We start from the raw sequence: 16,508 nt of genomic DNA on the forward strand, positions 1-16,508 counted from the left end.
AAATCCAAAAACTTAATACACGGTTAGATTCAGCATATTAAAGAACCCCAAGAATTCAAGAATAAAACCCCATTGAAATTGATCAAGAAATAAGCAATTTATACGAAGTATCTTCTTTTGCACAATACTGTGCAATTGAATATTTCTTGCTATTGTGCAATACTGTACAATTGATAATTTCTTGCTATTGCGCAATATTGTGCTATTGGATATTTCTTGCTATTGCGCAATACTGTTAAATTGAAGATTTCTTGCTATTGCGCAATACTGTGCAATTGAAGATTTCTTGCTATTGTGCAATACTGTGCAATTGAAAATTTCTTGCTATTGCACAATACTTATTATATAATAATTTACACATCCTGTTTGGTGTGTATCTCCTTCCATATCATTATTATTTGCTTTTAAGTATAAATCAGAAATAACCAACTTAAAATGGAAAATTTTAGAAGAAAAAAAAAAGGAAAAAAAGAAAAAAAAAAAAAAAAAAATCCCCCCCCCCAAATTTTTTGAACCCCCTTATGATTCATCACCCCCAAACTCAATCCCAGCCTTCCCTTTGTGGTATGGTACCTTGCAGTACAATTTCAGAGAGATCCATACACTTGAACACAAGTTATTGTCTGGAAACTAGAAAAATGCTTATTTTTGGCCCCTTTTTGGCCCCCAATTCCTAAACGTTTCGGGCAATTACCCCCAAACTCAATTCCAGCTTTCCCTTTGTGATATGGAACCTTGTAGTACAATTTCAGAAATATCCAAACACTTACACACAAGTTATTGTCATGAAACTAGAAAAATGCTTGTTTTTTGCCCCTTTTTTGGCCCCTAATTCCTAAAATTTTGAGGCAATTACCCCCAAAATCAATTACAGCCTTCCCTTAGTGATATGGAACCTTGTGGTACAATGTCAGAGAGATCCATACACTTACACACAAGTTATTGTCTGAAAGTCACAAAAATGCTTATTTTTGGCCCCTAATTCCTTAACTGTTGGTACCATAACCCCCAAAATCAATCCCAACCTTCCTTTTGTGGTATTGAACCTTATGGTGAAATTTCATGGAGATCCATTCACTTAAACTAAAGTTAGAGTGCGAAAACCAATGTGTCTTCGGACGACGCCAGACGACGCCGGACGACGACGACGACGACAACGACGACGACGACGACGACGCCAACGTCATACCAATATACGACCAAAAAATTTTTAATTTTTGCGGTCGTATAAAAAAGGAATCAATAAAATTATGTCATCCAGTTTTCAAATGTCTGCCATTGTTTAAACTGCTGCTGATAGGTGTAAAATGTATAAGCACTTTTTTCAAGTGCGATTCCTACTCACTTCCTTTTAAGGTGTTTGCTAGCCGCAATAAATCTAGACTGAATGTTAGCCCAAAATACTAGAGCTTTAATTTATGGAAAACTTGTTTTTTAAAATTACTTCAAATAAAAAAGATAATGCATATCATGTGATAAAATACATCTAACTACTGATCCTGCAAACAATGTATTGCATATCAGAAACCGAAGCAAATAAACATTTAATTAAATCTTTGCATTCTCTATCTATTGGCTTTTTTGGCTATTCGTGTGATTCTTAAATTCACGTCAAAATTTACACAATAACCTGTTCATGCTGTTCTCTGCCTTTAATTAATGTTATCGCTATTTTGTGCATTTTTCCTTTAATCTTTTCTTGTGATAATTTTTCATATCATGCTACTCGCTTGAGATAGAAATTTATCGTCAGAAACTAAGAATGCATGTGCCGTTGTCAATGTAAACATAAACAACATCATAGGCAAAATAGCGATAAACAGATTATCAATGGTCTTTCAAACTTGAGGATGTTTCTCCTTCACATCTCATCTCAAGGCTATCACCCTCTGATGAGATTTTAGCTGAGAAACACCCTCTCGTTTGAAAAACCATTGATAATCTATAAGTATACTATTAGGGCTATATTTCATATAACTTTAGTCCAGCAATTTGCAGACTGCTGCATACATATTTCAATTCATTCAAATACACCTACTATGGAATGTTCAATCAAATTAAACAAGTGAATCTGTGAGCTACTGCTCACTAATGATACCCCTGCCCCCTAAAAGTATAAGGTAAACAGGAAGTTGTTGAGTGATGAATATGAAAACCCATCACACGGTATAGCTGACTCATATAAACCCTGAAACCAAATTTCAGAAATCCTTGTAATGCAGTTCCTCAGAAAGATGTGACGAAAAATATTCATGGGATGGACAGATGGACTGACAGATGGACGGATGGATGGATGGATGGATGGACGGACAGACAGATAGAGGTAAAACAGTATACCCCCACTTTTTTAAAGCGGGGGTATAATTATTTTTATCATTAAATAACAACAAAATATGCTTAGGCTTTATCATGAAATGACTTAAGAATAACATATCAATGATAAAAAAAAGAACTTGTTTATTCAGATTTTCATGATTAATCAAAGCAATAAAGTGTCTGGGAGAATATATCAATGCACTCAAAGATATGTTTACACAAATGCATAAACTGCCTAAAAAAATACTACCCAATTTGTTAAGTAAGAGTAAATCAAGGCATATAGGGTGGTAGGAGTGATATTGCTTCAATCTATATCTAACGATATGGTTTTCTTCCATTTTATTTTCTCATGCAACTTGTCAGTTGATTATAATAAAAATTAGTAAGGGGTTCTGCACCTGTGACTGCTGCTGTCAGTGTAAAAGTGTAATGTTCGACTTAAAAAGTGAGTCCATTTTATCAGTAAAATACAGAATTAAAAAAAAATTTCATCTTTTTCTTTAGATGCTATTTTTTGGTCTTGAAGATTAGCTCCTGTCCAAGTTTCATAACAGTCCATGAAGGTTTACAAACTTATCATGTTAAAAACTAGAGGCGCTCAAGAGCCTGTGTCGCTCACCTGTGTCTTCTGTGGTTTTGGAAATCATGTAAAATACGGTTAAAATCATAATAGATACCCTAATAATGATTGAGGCCAAGTTTGTTTTAATTTGGCCCAGAAATTAAATTAAAAGCAGAAGATTTTTGAAAAAATTTACAAAAATTACCAATAAATTGCAGAAAAAATCTTTAAAGGACAATAACTCATATAAGATGTCAATTGCCAATTTTGGTCATGTTGACTTATTTATAGATCTTTCTTTGCTTGATATTTTTGCTGTTTACAGTATATCTCAATCTATAATGATATTCAAGATAATTAACAAAAAATGCAAATCCTTTCCTCTGCTCCAAAATTTTTTTCACCCAGGGCCTGTATAATGCTGGAAATGTCTTTAAATGTTTTTTTTTATCACCCTTCAAAAAAAAAGGAATCATTGGATACATTTTTTAAACTAGATACCCTAGGGATGATTTAGGCCAAGTTTGGTTTAATTTGGCCCAGTAGTTTCATTGTTGTCTGATTTGATTGATAATTTCAGGGCAGATAGATCTTGAACTGAGGAACAATTTAACCCCATGTCAGATTTGCTCTAAATGCTTTGGTTTCAGAGATATCAGCGAAAATCTACATTTTACCCCTATGTTCTATTTTAAGCCATGGCAGCCATCTTGGTTGGTGGGCAGGGTCTTCGGATACATTTTTTAAAACTAGATACCCTAAGGATGATTTAGGCCAAGTTTGGTTCAATTGGCCCAGTAGTTTCAGAGGAGAAGATTTTTGTAAAAGTTAACAGACGACGACGGACTACGGACGCCAAGTGATGAGAAAAGCTCACCTGACCCTTTGGGTCAGGTGAGCTAAAAATTAATCCCAGACTGTTTGTAAATGTTAACTGTAAAAAACCAAGTCCATCTATCAGAAAAATACTAAAAATGAAAAAAAAAACATATTTTCAAAGATTTGCTTCAGACATTATCTCTTATTCATTAAAAAGCTCCTACCAAAGTTTCATAAAACTCTATGAAGGTTCAACAAAGTAATTGATGTGTAACAAATTTCAACCCCAGATTGATACTTGTTAACTGTAAAAAAAACTAAGTCCATTTATCAGTAAGATACGGAAAAATGAAAATAAATATTTTCAAAATATTGCTCTGGATACTGTTTTTTGGTCATAAACAAGCTTCTTTCAAAAATTCATATAATTCCATGAAGGTTTAACAAAGTTATTGATGACTGAAAAACTTTAACCTCTGACTAAATCTGAATGTTAACTGTAAAAAAAACTAAGTCCATTTACTAGTAAAATACGGAAAAATGAAAATAAATATTTTAAAAATTTTGCTATGGATAATCTTTTTTGGTCATAAACAAGCTTCTGTCTAAATTTCCTAAAATTCCATGCAGGTTTTACAAAGTTATTAATGTCTAAAAAGTCTTTAACCACAGACTGAACATAAATGTTGACGCCGTCGACGGAATCTAGGATAGCTATGTCTCCTTTTTCCGACATAAATGTCGCAGGCTCGACAAAACCAGAAAAATGCTAAGTATGCATTCTTTGTCCAAAAAAAATTGCATGGAGTACAAAACAGAATTGAATTTTGTCTTGTAGTGCAGAAATTTCATAGAAAATTTATGAACATTCATATATCTGATAGACGTTATAATAAAGCAAGGGACAATAAAACTCTATCTTACAAGAAGGAAGTATTATTAACCAAAAATATAACATGAAAAATCTAGTTTGAATATGGTGTCACATACGTACCATGTGAACCTTAACCTATTACTAGTAAAAAAGACAATATCTTAGTTCAAGTTTATTCCAAAAGAGATTCCACTTCTTGACCCCTTATTGAAAGGCTTTGAAACTGAAGACACAAAGCAGAAAAGCCTTTTCACTTTCAGCCATGGCAACTAATACAGATCTGTCATGTTTGTTGTATCGTTAATCTATGAAATAGATTAATAACACCTTTTAAATCAAGACCAAAATTATATTTAACTTTGGTAAAAAATAATTCATAAGATTATCAATTTCTTCTAGGATATTAATAATGGATAAGTAGAATAAAGGTTAGGGAAAGCATACGTCTGAAAAGAAAAATCTGAAGATTTGATTCCAATCAATGCTACTTATAGAAAAGAGTCATAAATATTTTACGCTTTCTGATCAATAATCCATTACCAAGTAAAACTTAATGTCATACATATAATTAATATTGTTAGAATTTGTTACAGTGTCAATATTTGAGGCACTAAATGTTTTATAACAATAATAACATTCTGCCTTGCAATTAGCGTGATGTTATTAAGCCTACTTAGTTCGGCAACTTTTTTTAGGCACAAAAAACTCTTTTTATCTTTTATTTTTTTGTTTTTTTTAATCAATACAAACATTTTAAAAGGATTTCATCTAAATGTCATATGCAATTAATTTGCCTGATAAATTTCTTCAGATTTACAAAAAATGATCACAAAAAAAATGCAGGAAAATTTTCTATTAAAGTTTTTTTTAATCACGATTTTATGGTACATTATTATGACAATGATTCAGAGTTTTTCTAAGTATTTTAAATATGCACCACAGGATTTGAAACAGAAATATTTACATAAAAGTTTAAACTATAGTACCACTTTTATAGCATTCTATTATAAAATCTTTTCAGATAGCACCATTGTTTCATAAGACCCATTGGATTACAATGAATGATATAAATAAAATAATTTTTGAGATACCGTAGAAAGGCTTGTATAGTTCACACTGGTACATAGTCCTCACCCCCTTCTCCCCATGAAATTTTAGGTAAAAAAACTTTTTGTAACTGTTAGAAAAGGTCTAATGAAACTCCGGTAATTTCAAATCCTGTGCGGTCGTTTGCGGTATTTTCTTGGAAAAAACTGTTTTCCATCATCAAACAGAAGCTGAAACTGCTTGTAAATGATTCTAGAACGCTTCATGATTGTTAAAATAAGTTTAATTCACTTAAAAAAAAATTTAGAAACTTGTGTATGTTTAGACAAGAAGTTTAAAAAGCACGTGTTAAAGAAGAAATTAACCGGTGAGAGTTGAAATCCGTACATAACAGATATCACTATAATACGACTTTGAAAGTAAAACAGTTCCATCCTTTTGTAAAACAGTCTTTAATATATCTATCACATTAATGTTTGAAGGGTCTTAAGCTAATACAAACCATATTAGTCAGTATGAAACACTAAAACAGAACGAACAATAACCGATTACGTTTTGTAGTTTACAAATTCTAAGCTGGTTTACGGTTGTCTTTTTCACTATGTTTGTATCGTTTCAATCAAGCAGATACCAGTTTATTTCAACCAATGCATTGAAAAGAAACAAAAAATTTGTAATGAAAGGTTTAGTTTTTATATTTATCAGTATTAATTTGATATTGAATAGAAATAACTTATTAATATGGATGAGTTAAAATTATTAGTTTGAAAAATGATAAGAGCCCCCTCTACAATATAAATAACAAAGATGGTGGAACGTAAACAAACCACCTCGCCCGCGAAATTGAAATTTTTCTCTTATTTCTTGCTTATTGTACTTTATAGTCCGCACCCCGTCTGGAAGGTCCAATTTTGGAGAATAAAACCGCGGACTATACAAGCCTTTCTACGGTAGTCACTGAAAATTTGGTAAACAATCTATTTTTAAATAGGATACTAACAAATTTAATAATGGAAGGGTTTAAAAGGCCTGTATTGCTCAACTAGCTAATATATAACAGCCAAATGTGTTCTACAGACATCAAATTCTGTATCCAAACTATTATATAATATAGGCATGTTTTGCAATGTGTAAATAATGTTTAGATCTGTACATTTCATATTTTCAAACCAAACAAGAATCCAATATGGTTGAATGGGACTCAACCAGACTCAATAAATTTCACAGGTAGCCATGTGGTTAGTAGAAGTTACATTTGTCATTTCGGGGGCCTTTCATAGCTTACTATGCCATATAGGTTTTGCTCCATGAGAACTTCATAATGGTCATTAAGTAGAAGACAAGAAATTGATTGATTGACTGGTGATTGCTTTAAGCCGCATCAGCACAAAAAGGCTATATAGCGACAAGAAATTGAAAGATTCCCCATAATGTTCAGGGACTCTGTGACACCATAGTAATTTTGTATACCAACCAATTAGAATGAGACAAGGAATACATGGGTTACCAAATCATAATTCTTATAAAGTTGTGGACATTTGTTTGGGTAGAAAAAATACTTATTATCCATTGGTTAATTTGGCTGTACAAAATAAATAAACTAAATATACATCTCTTTTCTAAATGACAGTTCTTAATCATTGTGAATTGTTTAATTCTATTATTCAGTTACTCTTATGCACCTTTATTTATTTTTTTTATATCATGAATTATTTATTTCATTAATACATTATTACATTGTTTGTCTTATTTTCCTCCCTTATTTCAGATTGTAACTCACCTTCACCATAACTTCTTGTTGGTGACCTAGACCTTGATCGTGATCTAGATTGTGACCCTGAGTATGACCTTGGCCTTCTGTTGTCCCGATGATGAGTATACTTATACTTTCCCCTTGATCTTCCAGGTCTGTTTTCTTTAGACAGGGAGTTGTAATGGCGGCTATATTCTTCAATGGCAGCAGTGTCTGGGGACAGTTCACCCTGAAGTAAAAAAAAACCAAACATTTCTAAAAATAACTTGACCTGTATATCCAATTTATAGTTATATCATAAATGTAATTGAGATGACATTGTTCTCAAACCTAGAAAGATTAAAAATCATATATACAATGCAGTGTTCCAGCCAGGATTTGAAATTGGTAGGGTGCTAATCTCAAAAGGCGACTTCATAAACAAGACGGAATAACTTGGTGGAAAATCTCTATTATGACATCACAGTCATTAATGAATGAATGTGGTTTCTCAAATATTTTCCTACTACAAAATGGTAATTACCCAAAAAAGTGTTAGTTGCAGCCGTAAAACTTCGATTCACAGATAAATTTAAGCAAACATGGCTTTCAAAAATTCAAAACACTCCAAAATGTTTGAATTACTAAATCTTCAAGAAAGATTTAACATGTGGAGCAGGATCTGCTTACCCTTTCACAGTACCTGACATCACCCCCTGTTTTTGGTGGGGTTCGTGTTGCTCAGTCTTTAGTTTTCTATGTTGTGTTTTGTGTACTATTGTTTGTCTGTTGGTCTTTTTCATTTTTAGCCAAGGCGTTGTCAGTTTCGACTTATGAGTTTGAATGTCCCTTTGGTATCTTTCACCTCTCTTGAAGATTGTTTACAAATACTTAAATAAATGTGGATAGATTCCACATGTGGACACCAATGATGCCCCCGCTTGCATATCATATAGTTATAAAGGGACATAACTGAAGAACGGTAAAAGTGACGCTACCCAAATTTGAACTTGATCTGAGTTTTGTGGTAATCAGCGTTGTGTGTAAGTCTCATAACATTTGGTTGAGGCTAACTTAAGTAGAGAACAGAAACTAAAAATTCAACAATTTTTCTATTTGTAAACACGCATAACTCTAGAACGGTTTTGTATAAGTATAATAACATTTGGTTGAGACAAACTAAAAAATTCAGCAATTTTTATTTTTATTAAAGGGACATAACTCAAGAATGGTAAAAGTGTCGCCACCTAATTTCGTACTTAATCTGTATTATGTAGTAATAAGCATTGTGTATAAGTTTACATAACATTTGGTTGAGGCAAACTAAAGTTAGAAAACGGAAACAAAAAATTTGTACTTGATCTTAGTTTTGTGGTAATGAATATTGTGTATAGGTTTCATAATGTTTGGTTGGGGCAAACTTAAGTTACAGAATGGAAACTAAAAATTTGGCAATCTTTCGATTTATAAAGGGGCATAACTCAATAATGGTTAAAGTGATACTTAGTCTACCCAAATTCAACTTGATCTGTGTTTTATCAGTGGAAGTCAAAATTAAACATTGCATTGTATAAAGTATTGATTGTAGTTGGCGGGGGCATGAAAAAAACTTAGTAACTTTTTGTAAATTAAGGACACTTAATCATAATTTACTAATCAAAAGAGGTCGATGGACAAATGTAGAAAGATCAGAGAGAAAATGCACACTTTGGGACAGATCAGAGATAGGAGATGAATATCATTATACTTCAGAAAGTCCTGCACTGAAAAACGAAAGGAAACTGTATTTACTCCCATATTTTTCATATCACTCATACGTATTAAAACTTCAGAAACTTTGTAACACAAAGAAAATTTCTCTTCTTAAAAGACTGTGTAAACTAATTAAAATAATAAACCAAAAAACCTGTCCTCCGGGCTAGACTGCACTACAATACTATAAATTCAGAAATTATTGCGTGCATTTATTATTGCGATTTTGTCATTTTAGACTAAAACGCGATTTTAATTTTTGCGATACTGAGAAAAATCCTGTTTAATTCATATAAAAAATTTCAAAATGCGAGTTTAAATTATTGCGATTATAACCCTGTCGCATTTTTCGCAATAATAAAAACATCGCAATAATTTCTGAATTTACAGTATTGTTTTTTGGGTTTTTTTTTTTTTTACATATTGTCCCTACTACACCAATGTTAACTCACCTATACCATACTATGTATTATTTGTATATTATTTTTGCATGTCATTCTCTGTACCTTTGATTGTATTGGTTTTTAGTGTATAAAGTATCGTATTGTATTGTCAAGCCAGTGCTAATATAACCCTTTAAAGCCTTTATTCAGATGTTTTAAAAAACAGATCAAAGTATACAAATTATAATTGTATCAGATAGACCCCCTCCAATTGCCAATTTTCAATATGAGAATTCTCTGAAATGCATCTATCCTGTTATCCTAACTGATCCCAAAATGATTTTGACAGATGAATTGTGACTATAAAAGGTACTCTTACAGCAAGACAAACATTAATAAAGGATTAGAGTGGTGTTTAAACACTTAAAGTGAGATAAAATTCATTACATTGTTTATAACTTTATTCAGATGTTTTAAAAGTAGATCATAGTATAGAGATTATGATTGTTTCAGATACAACTTGTATACAAGAGGACATTAAAAGAATTTGTTCAAATACAAATATTTATAGTTGCAATAAGGGAAAGAAAAACATTCATATTTAATGTTCTTTAGGTCATCAACTGTTCTCAGTGTAGTAACCTCATCAGCATGACCTGGCCATTAAAATTATTTAAGTGCTTTAAAATACTTGCCTCACTTCCACTGCCAAGAATAGCATTATACAAGTCTCTTGTATATTGGGAGAAAGAGTTCAATCCAAAGTTTTCCTCTTGGAAACCTGCACAAGCCTAACAATGTAAAGAAATACAGTGAGCTATACTAAAAAGAACCAAAATATCTACCTGATTTTATAATACTAATACACAGAGTATTCAATTTCGCACTTCAAATATTCATACATAACAAGATCCTTTCTTATAACTTTTTATTCACCGTCTCTAATACCATATATGTCAGATTTGTTCAAAACTAACAAAAATTGAGATTTCAACATACCATGCATAAAATTTTTATTTTTGAGTTTTTTTTAACTTTACAAGCTCTTGTGCATATCTTCTATATACACACAAGTTATAAATCTATATGTCTGCTGCAAGTAAGACAACTCTCACTGAGGACTGAAGGTTAATTATAGATTTGTATCCTTATATCATAGCTACATGTACTGTATAAGCAATTTTTTAATAGGAAAATTCACCTTTTTTTGGGAGAACACAGAGACAAGGATGTGGTAAGTTAAAAAAATTAAGTTCATATCGAATTACCTGAAACCTGAGGTTAAGTTTCAAAAGCTTAACCCGGGTTACTAAAACTTTGTAAGTTCCCATATTGCAGACTCGGCACAGCAAATTGAATGGTACAAATATCAAGTTTTTCATAAATATGCAAAAACGGATAAATTTTGCTGAATTCAATATTGGCACAGCAGTTTCTGAGAATAAGATTTTAATAGCTAATTAAAAATGACACTTGGTTTCATTGATGTCAAAAATTAAAACAGAACTTCAGGACTTCCATTAAATTGTAACAATATTCTATTAAAACAAAATCATCACTCGACATTTCGCAACCTATCAAGCTGTCATATCAGCATCTTAATAATGTGACTAATCTATTGATAGGTAAATTATTATGATTATTACAAAGGCATATCAATAATTACCTCCATCAATTGGGACACCTCCGGTATCTGTTTCCCATTCTTATCACACATGGCACATAATACATACTCTAAATCATTACTTATGTTTACTGGCTAAAATACACAAAATGCATGTGTTAGTTTATAAATGTGTATAATAATTATACATTCTTGAACATTAAAAAGACTTAAACAGTAAATTACACATTTCAAAGTAGCAGTCCTTATGTGCCTCTACCAAGCTAGAAGAATGTAGTCCAGTGCTTTCTATTTGTTACTGTTTGTCATAATTGTTTTGTTTTTTTTATGTTATGAGCTTAAATCAGGTCATTGTTTTTCTCTTTTGAATTGTTTCCCATTTTGTCATCTTGGGGCCTTTTAAAGCATATAATCAGTATGGTTTTGCTGGTTTTGCTGATTATTGAAGGTCATACAGGGAGCTGTAGTTGTTTACATGCTTGTCCTGAGGTCTTACTTGATAGGTGTCTCATTTGAAACCATACCATCTCCTTATTTTTTTTATTAAACACTTAAAATGCAACAGAAAAGCATAAATAACAGTATTTGGCATAAAAAGTACAAGCATTTTATGAAGGATATACTTTTATAAGTAAATAAGAACTTTTTTCAGTCTGTTTACTGATATAAGGCCAACATCAGTAAACAGACTGAAAAAAGTTCTTATTTATAAGTAAATAAGAACTTTTTTCAGTCTGTTTACTGATGTTGGCCTTATATCAGGATTTTTAGAAAAGTGTTTAGACAACACAATGGTAATAAAAGTCACATCTCATAAGGGACATTGTTAGAACTCACTCAGCTCAAACTAAAATTGTATTAATTATTGACAATCATGGATTAATGTAAAGATATTTTTGAATGATCAAACGTTTAATTCTATAGCTCCATATTGTGCATACTTACACATGCATTGTATATGTATTTGCTTATAACAGGGAAAAATGTTTAACAAATAGTTCTGCTAATATTTCCAGTAAAAAGAAATGGGACATAAAAATAATATATGAATATTTCAAGAAACTTAAGTAGCATGGGTATCTTTTAAAACTGTTTCAAAGAAAATATAATTTAAATTCGGTAAGATCAATATTCAATTAAAACAAAATGTATGGTACTGCACATGCAGAATCTATTTCTGGAAGACAATTTCCATGACTCAAAACAATTCAAAACTAGAAAGCTTAGATAATGACATTCAAAATCAAATGAAATAGATTTACGCATCAGGACATTTTGCTTTCCCTTATTATAAATATAGTTCTTTTTACTTCATAATATCAATGATTAAATTAATCTATGCAGAGCTCTGAGTCAAAGTTGTTTATAATGGGATCATTTTCCATCTTAAACTTATAAAATTTTATTACTTGTCACTATCTACCATTCATATTTGCTTTTATATCTTCATTCTTATTTGTATTAACAAAGTGAAATTTTCCTTTGATCATAAAAACAGAATTCTGATCACAATGAGATCTGAAGACAAATGATAATTAATTCTTCTTTTACTTTACCAGACATCCTTTAATCCACATTCATCATTATCATGATTATGCTGTGTATTATTGGAAGGGGATTAAGAGGATATATATATATCACTCAAGGGACCGTTCTTTTAAGTCAAATGTGCAGATATTTTGTGTGGTAAATAAAAGATCATGATCAATTTCCATAAAATTTTAATCTCAGTTTGAAGGAAATTTTTATGTGCTTTTAAAAGAAAATCAGTAAGAAAAATTAACTTTACTTTTTTTTACAAACCCTTCTATGGCAGAAACAACAAAAATATCTTTGGAGAAATTAATTATTACAGGCAAAAAAGAAATGTTTGACATAGCAATTTTCACAGGAAGGAGAATCTGTTGGCACACACACACTTGTAAGGCCAAAATCTAAAAAACAATTGTGTTGGTTTCTTTACATTCTGTATTTGTTATGCCTGAGGATCCCTAACCATAATTTTTTTGGTATTCTTGATAGTGAATTGTCATAAAATTTCAGGTCTCTCCAAATATTTAAAGAAAAATGTTGAGAAAAATGAAAATAAAAGATGAAAGTGTCTGAGGACACGAATGCTCTCACTCAAGCGTTGCAATGAAAATAGGACGGACAGACGGAAAGACGGTCAAGGGTAACACTTAATGCCCCTGTCGCCTTCCGTGGGGGCATAAATATTACTTACTACCTTTTTTTTTCAAGGAGGAACCCTAAACAGACAACCTGTTTTGTCTGGCCTTATCTGTAAATATAATTGAAATACTACCTGTAAATATATGAAATGGTATTAAATATTGAAATGATTTGACTTACCATTCCTTTTGGAAGCCCATATTCAGCTGCTTGAATCAGCGATGATCCCAGGGAGAATAAAGTCAACTGAAATAAAAACTTCTAAGTCAGTTCTACAAATGTATATAAACAGTGTAAAAATCAGCCATGATACTAGGGAGAATAAAGTCAACTGAAATAAATATTTCTAAGTCAATTCTACAAATGTATATAAACCGTGTAAAAATCAGCCATGATCCCATAATAAAGCCAACTGAAATAAATATTTTATGGTCAGTTCTAAAATCAGCCATGTTCCAAGAGAGAATAAGGTAAACTGAAATAAATAATTTAAAGTCAGTTCTAAAATAACAGTGTAACAATCTAACTATGGTTGACATAGCTGGTAAGGATGTTAAATAAGTCAAAAACAAAAATATGCGTCCATAGGACACAATGCCACCTCACACGACCACATTTTCATGTTCAGTAAACCGTGAAATCTTGGTCAAACCCTAATTTTGCACATACATTAAACACTAATAATGAACATGTGTACTAAGTTTCAAGTTCATGTGACCACAAGCCATCTTAACCAAAACTTAACCTAATACGGTACAGATGGACGGACATACTGACTGGAAAAACATAAAGCCTCTCTACTATCTTAGGCAAGGAATAGAATTAGAAGGTTATGGGAGTCTGAATCACTAATTTGGCGATCAACTTTTGATATAATTAAACCATTAAAGAAACGCATGTTGTACATATTTAAATTTGTTTCATGTACATGTATTCATATAAATCCTGTAAATAAAAGATGTTGGGAATTCCTCATAGTGACAAGAACTCAATGATAATATATATTCAACAATGGACCAAAAGAATAAAGCAAGCTCTAAATCATGTGGTATCCTGAATAAATTAGACAGAAACAATCAAAGATCGACCACCAACACAAAGTTCTCGAATTTTATTTCTGTCAGATTTTATTTCTAAATGGTGGAGGCCATGTTTTAAAGGCAGGTGTAATTTTATAACATAATCTATTAAGGAGTCACCAAGGGTCCAGAAATGGTCATATTTGCCAGACAAGACCTTAACTGAAAAGTCATTGACCAAAATGGAAGATTGGGATTTAGGTCAAGATACTATTTTTTGACAGAAATAATTTCAGTCATTTTCTTTGAGATTGGGTTTTTTTAATGCCATTTTGCACTAATTTTTGTTTAAAAATGCTTTTCCAGTAATAAAACTGCCACTCCAATAAAAAATATTAATCCTGAGGGCCCTTCTCATTGCAATATTAATGGCTCCCTGAGATATGGGCTAATGATTTCTAATCACTTTTAAACTTTGTTCTACACACCTGACACTAGAGATCAAACTCAGAACTAATGGGCACAGGACGTTTGCGCTTTTTTACCTGTAACACGATAGGACATTTCCGCTCCAAACACTATGAACATTTGCGCTTTAAGTTTTGACACACCTGTAGTAAATTGACTGGACATTTGCGCTTTTTACCTTTAGTCGTCTACCTGTAATTTTTAATGAGTTACGTAAATAAATTTAACTTGTAATTGTCGTTAGTTAGTTCACATTGACACAGCCTTAAACATAGAGTATAAAGTTATGGAGACAAGTACAGGAAAATAAACTGTTATCACAGAGGTATGTCTCGCCTTTTTGTAATTTTGATAATGCAAATGTTGAAATTATAATAGCAATACTTTAACATGTAAAGTTATGCAAATATTCAAAGTCGATGAACCATGACTGAAGGTACATGGCTAAACAATCAAAAATGGAATGAGATATGCCAATGCTAATACAACTGCATACCAAATACCATTGACTTATATAAGTCGTTCCGATTAAACAAACCTAAACACAAACATTAACTTGTAAACTATGTAAAAGTTTCAAAGTCAATGAACCATGATCAGGGGTGGGGCTATATAATCTCCATGGAAACAATACTTGCAAATGCCAATAAATTTGCATACCAAATATCATTGACTTAACATTAGCAGGTCATCTTAAACTGATCTAATCACAAACTAATACATGTAAACTAAGCAAAAGTTTCAAAGTAAATAGACCATGACTGAAGGGGCAGGGCCAAATATTCTCCATGGAAATGAGATGTGCTAATGCTTATACAGCTGAACACCAATTAACATTGGCCTACCACTAATGGTTCCCCTTGAACTGACCTAATCACAAACTAATACATGTTAACTTAGCAAAATTTTCAAAGTCTATAGACCATGATAAGGGGGCGGAGCAAAATAATCTCCATGGAAATGAGATATGCCAATGCTTATACAACTGCATACCAAATATCAATGACCTACCACTAGTGGTTCCCCATAAATTGACCTAATCACAAACTAATACATGTAAACTATGAAAAGTTTCAAAGTCAATAGACCTTGACTGAGGGGGCGGGGCCAAATAATCTCCATGGTAATGAGATGTGCCAATGCTAATACAACTGCATACCAAATATCATTGACCTACCACTAGTGGTTCATCATGAACTAGACCTAATCACAAACTAATACATTGTTGACGCCGTCACCGCCGACGCCAGAAACATCATACCTATGTCTTGCTTTTTGACTCTGTCAAGGCGAGACAAAAATGTATATGTCACGATGGATTTTTATCATTGAACAACAGTCGGTTAATTACATTAAAATTCGTTATGTTGATGAACAGGCATCTCAGTCAAGAATTGAGAAATAGAGACTAGAATAGGTATTTGAAATGAGGGCGAAATACCAGTCAGGATAGATTACAAGAGCAAAATTGTTCATTCCTTGGGCTTCAGATATCAAGCGAAAATTGGCCTGTGATAACTATGCGTGTCTTTGATGTCTTTATAATGTTTACTTTTAGGTATATATAACTATATCAATGTGCTATGAAAATACTTTTAAACACGAATGTGCTATGGAATGACTATCTAACTTTTAACCATAAAGAAAATATTGTAAAAGCGCAAATGTCCATATTTAAGAAGCGCAAATGTCCTATGAATTGAAGCGCAAATGTCCATTAAAAAAAGCGCAAATGTC

The 16,508-nt window shown here is 31.9% G+C and overlaps 1 protein-coding gene across 4 annotated transcripts in view; it reads right to left on the bottom strand.

Annotated features, from left to right (window-relative positions):
• LOC127707482 (tyrosine-protein phosphatase non-receptor type 13-like) overlaps window positions 1-16,508 on the bottom strand; it is a 99,482-nt gene that overhangs the window by 65,638 nt on the left and 17,336 nt on the right. For all 4 annotated transcript variants that reach the window (XM_052212049.1, XM_052212051.1, XM_052212050.1 and 1 more), the window contains exons 4-7: window positions 13,465-13,530; window positions 11,155-11,247; window positions 10,184-10,279; window positions 7,402-7,603 (exon numbers count right to left, since the gene is read on the bottom strand). In XM_052212049.1, coding sequence (XP_052068009.1) covers window positions 7,402-7,603; window positions 10,184-10,279; window positions 11,155-11,247; window positions 13,465-13,530 — 457 coding nt within the window. The remainder of the gene's footprint in view (window positions 1-7,401; window positions 7,604-10,183; window positions 10,280-11,154; window positions 11,248-13,464; window positions 13,531-16,508) is intronic.

The sequence above is a fragment of the Mytilus californianus genome, unplaced genomic scaffold (genome assembly GCF_021869535.1).
Source record: "Mytilus californianus isolate M0D057914Y unplaced genomic scaffold, xbMytCali1.0.p SCAF_7, whole genome shotgun sequence".
Classification (NCBI taxonomy): domain Eukaryota; kingdom Metazoa; phylum Mollusca; class Bivalvia; order Mytilida; family Mytilidae; genus Mytilus; species Mytilus californianus.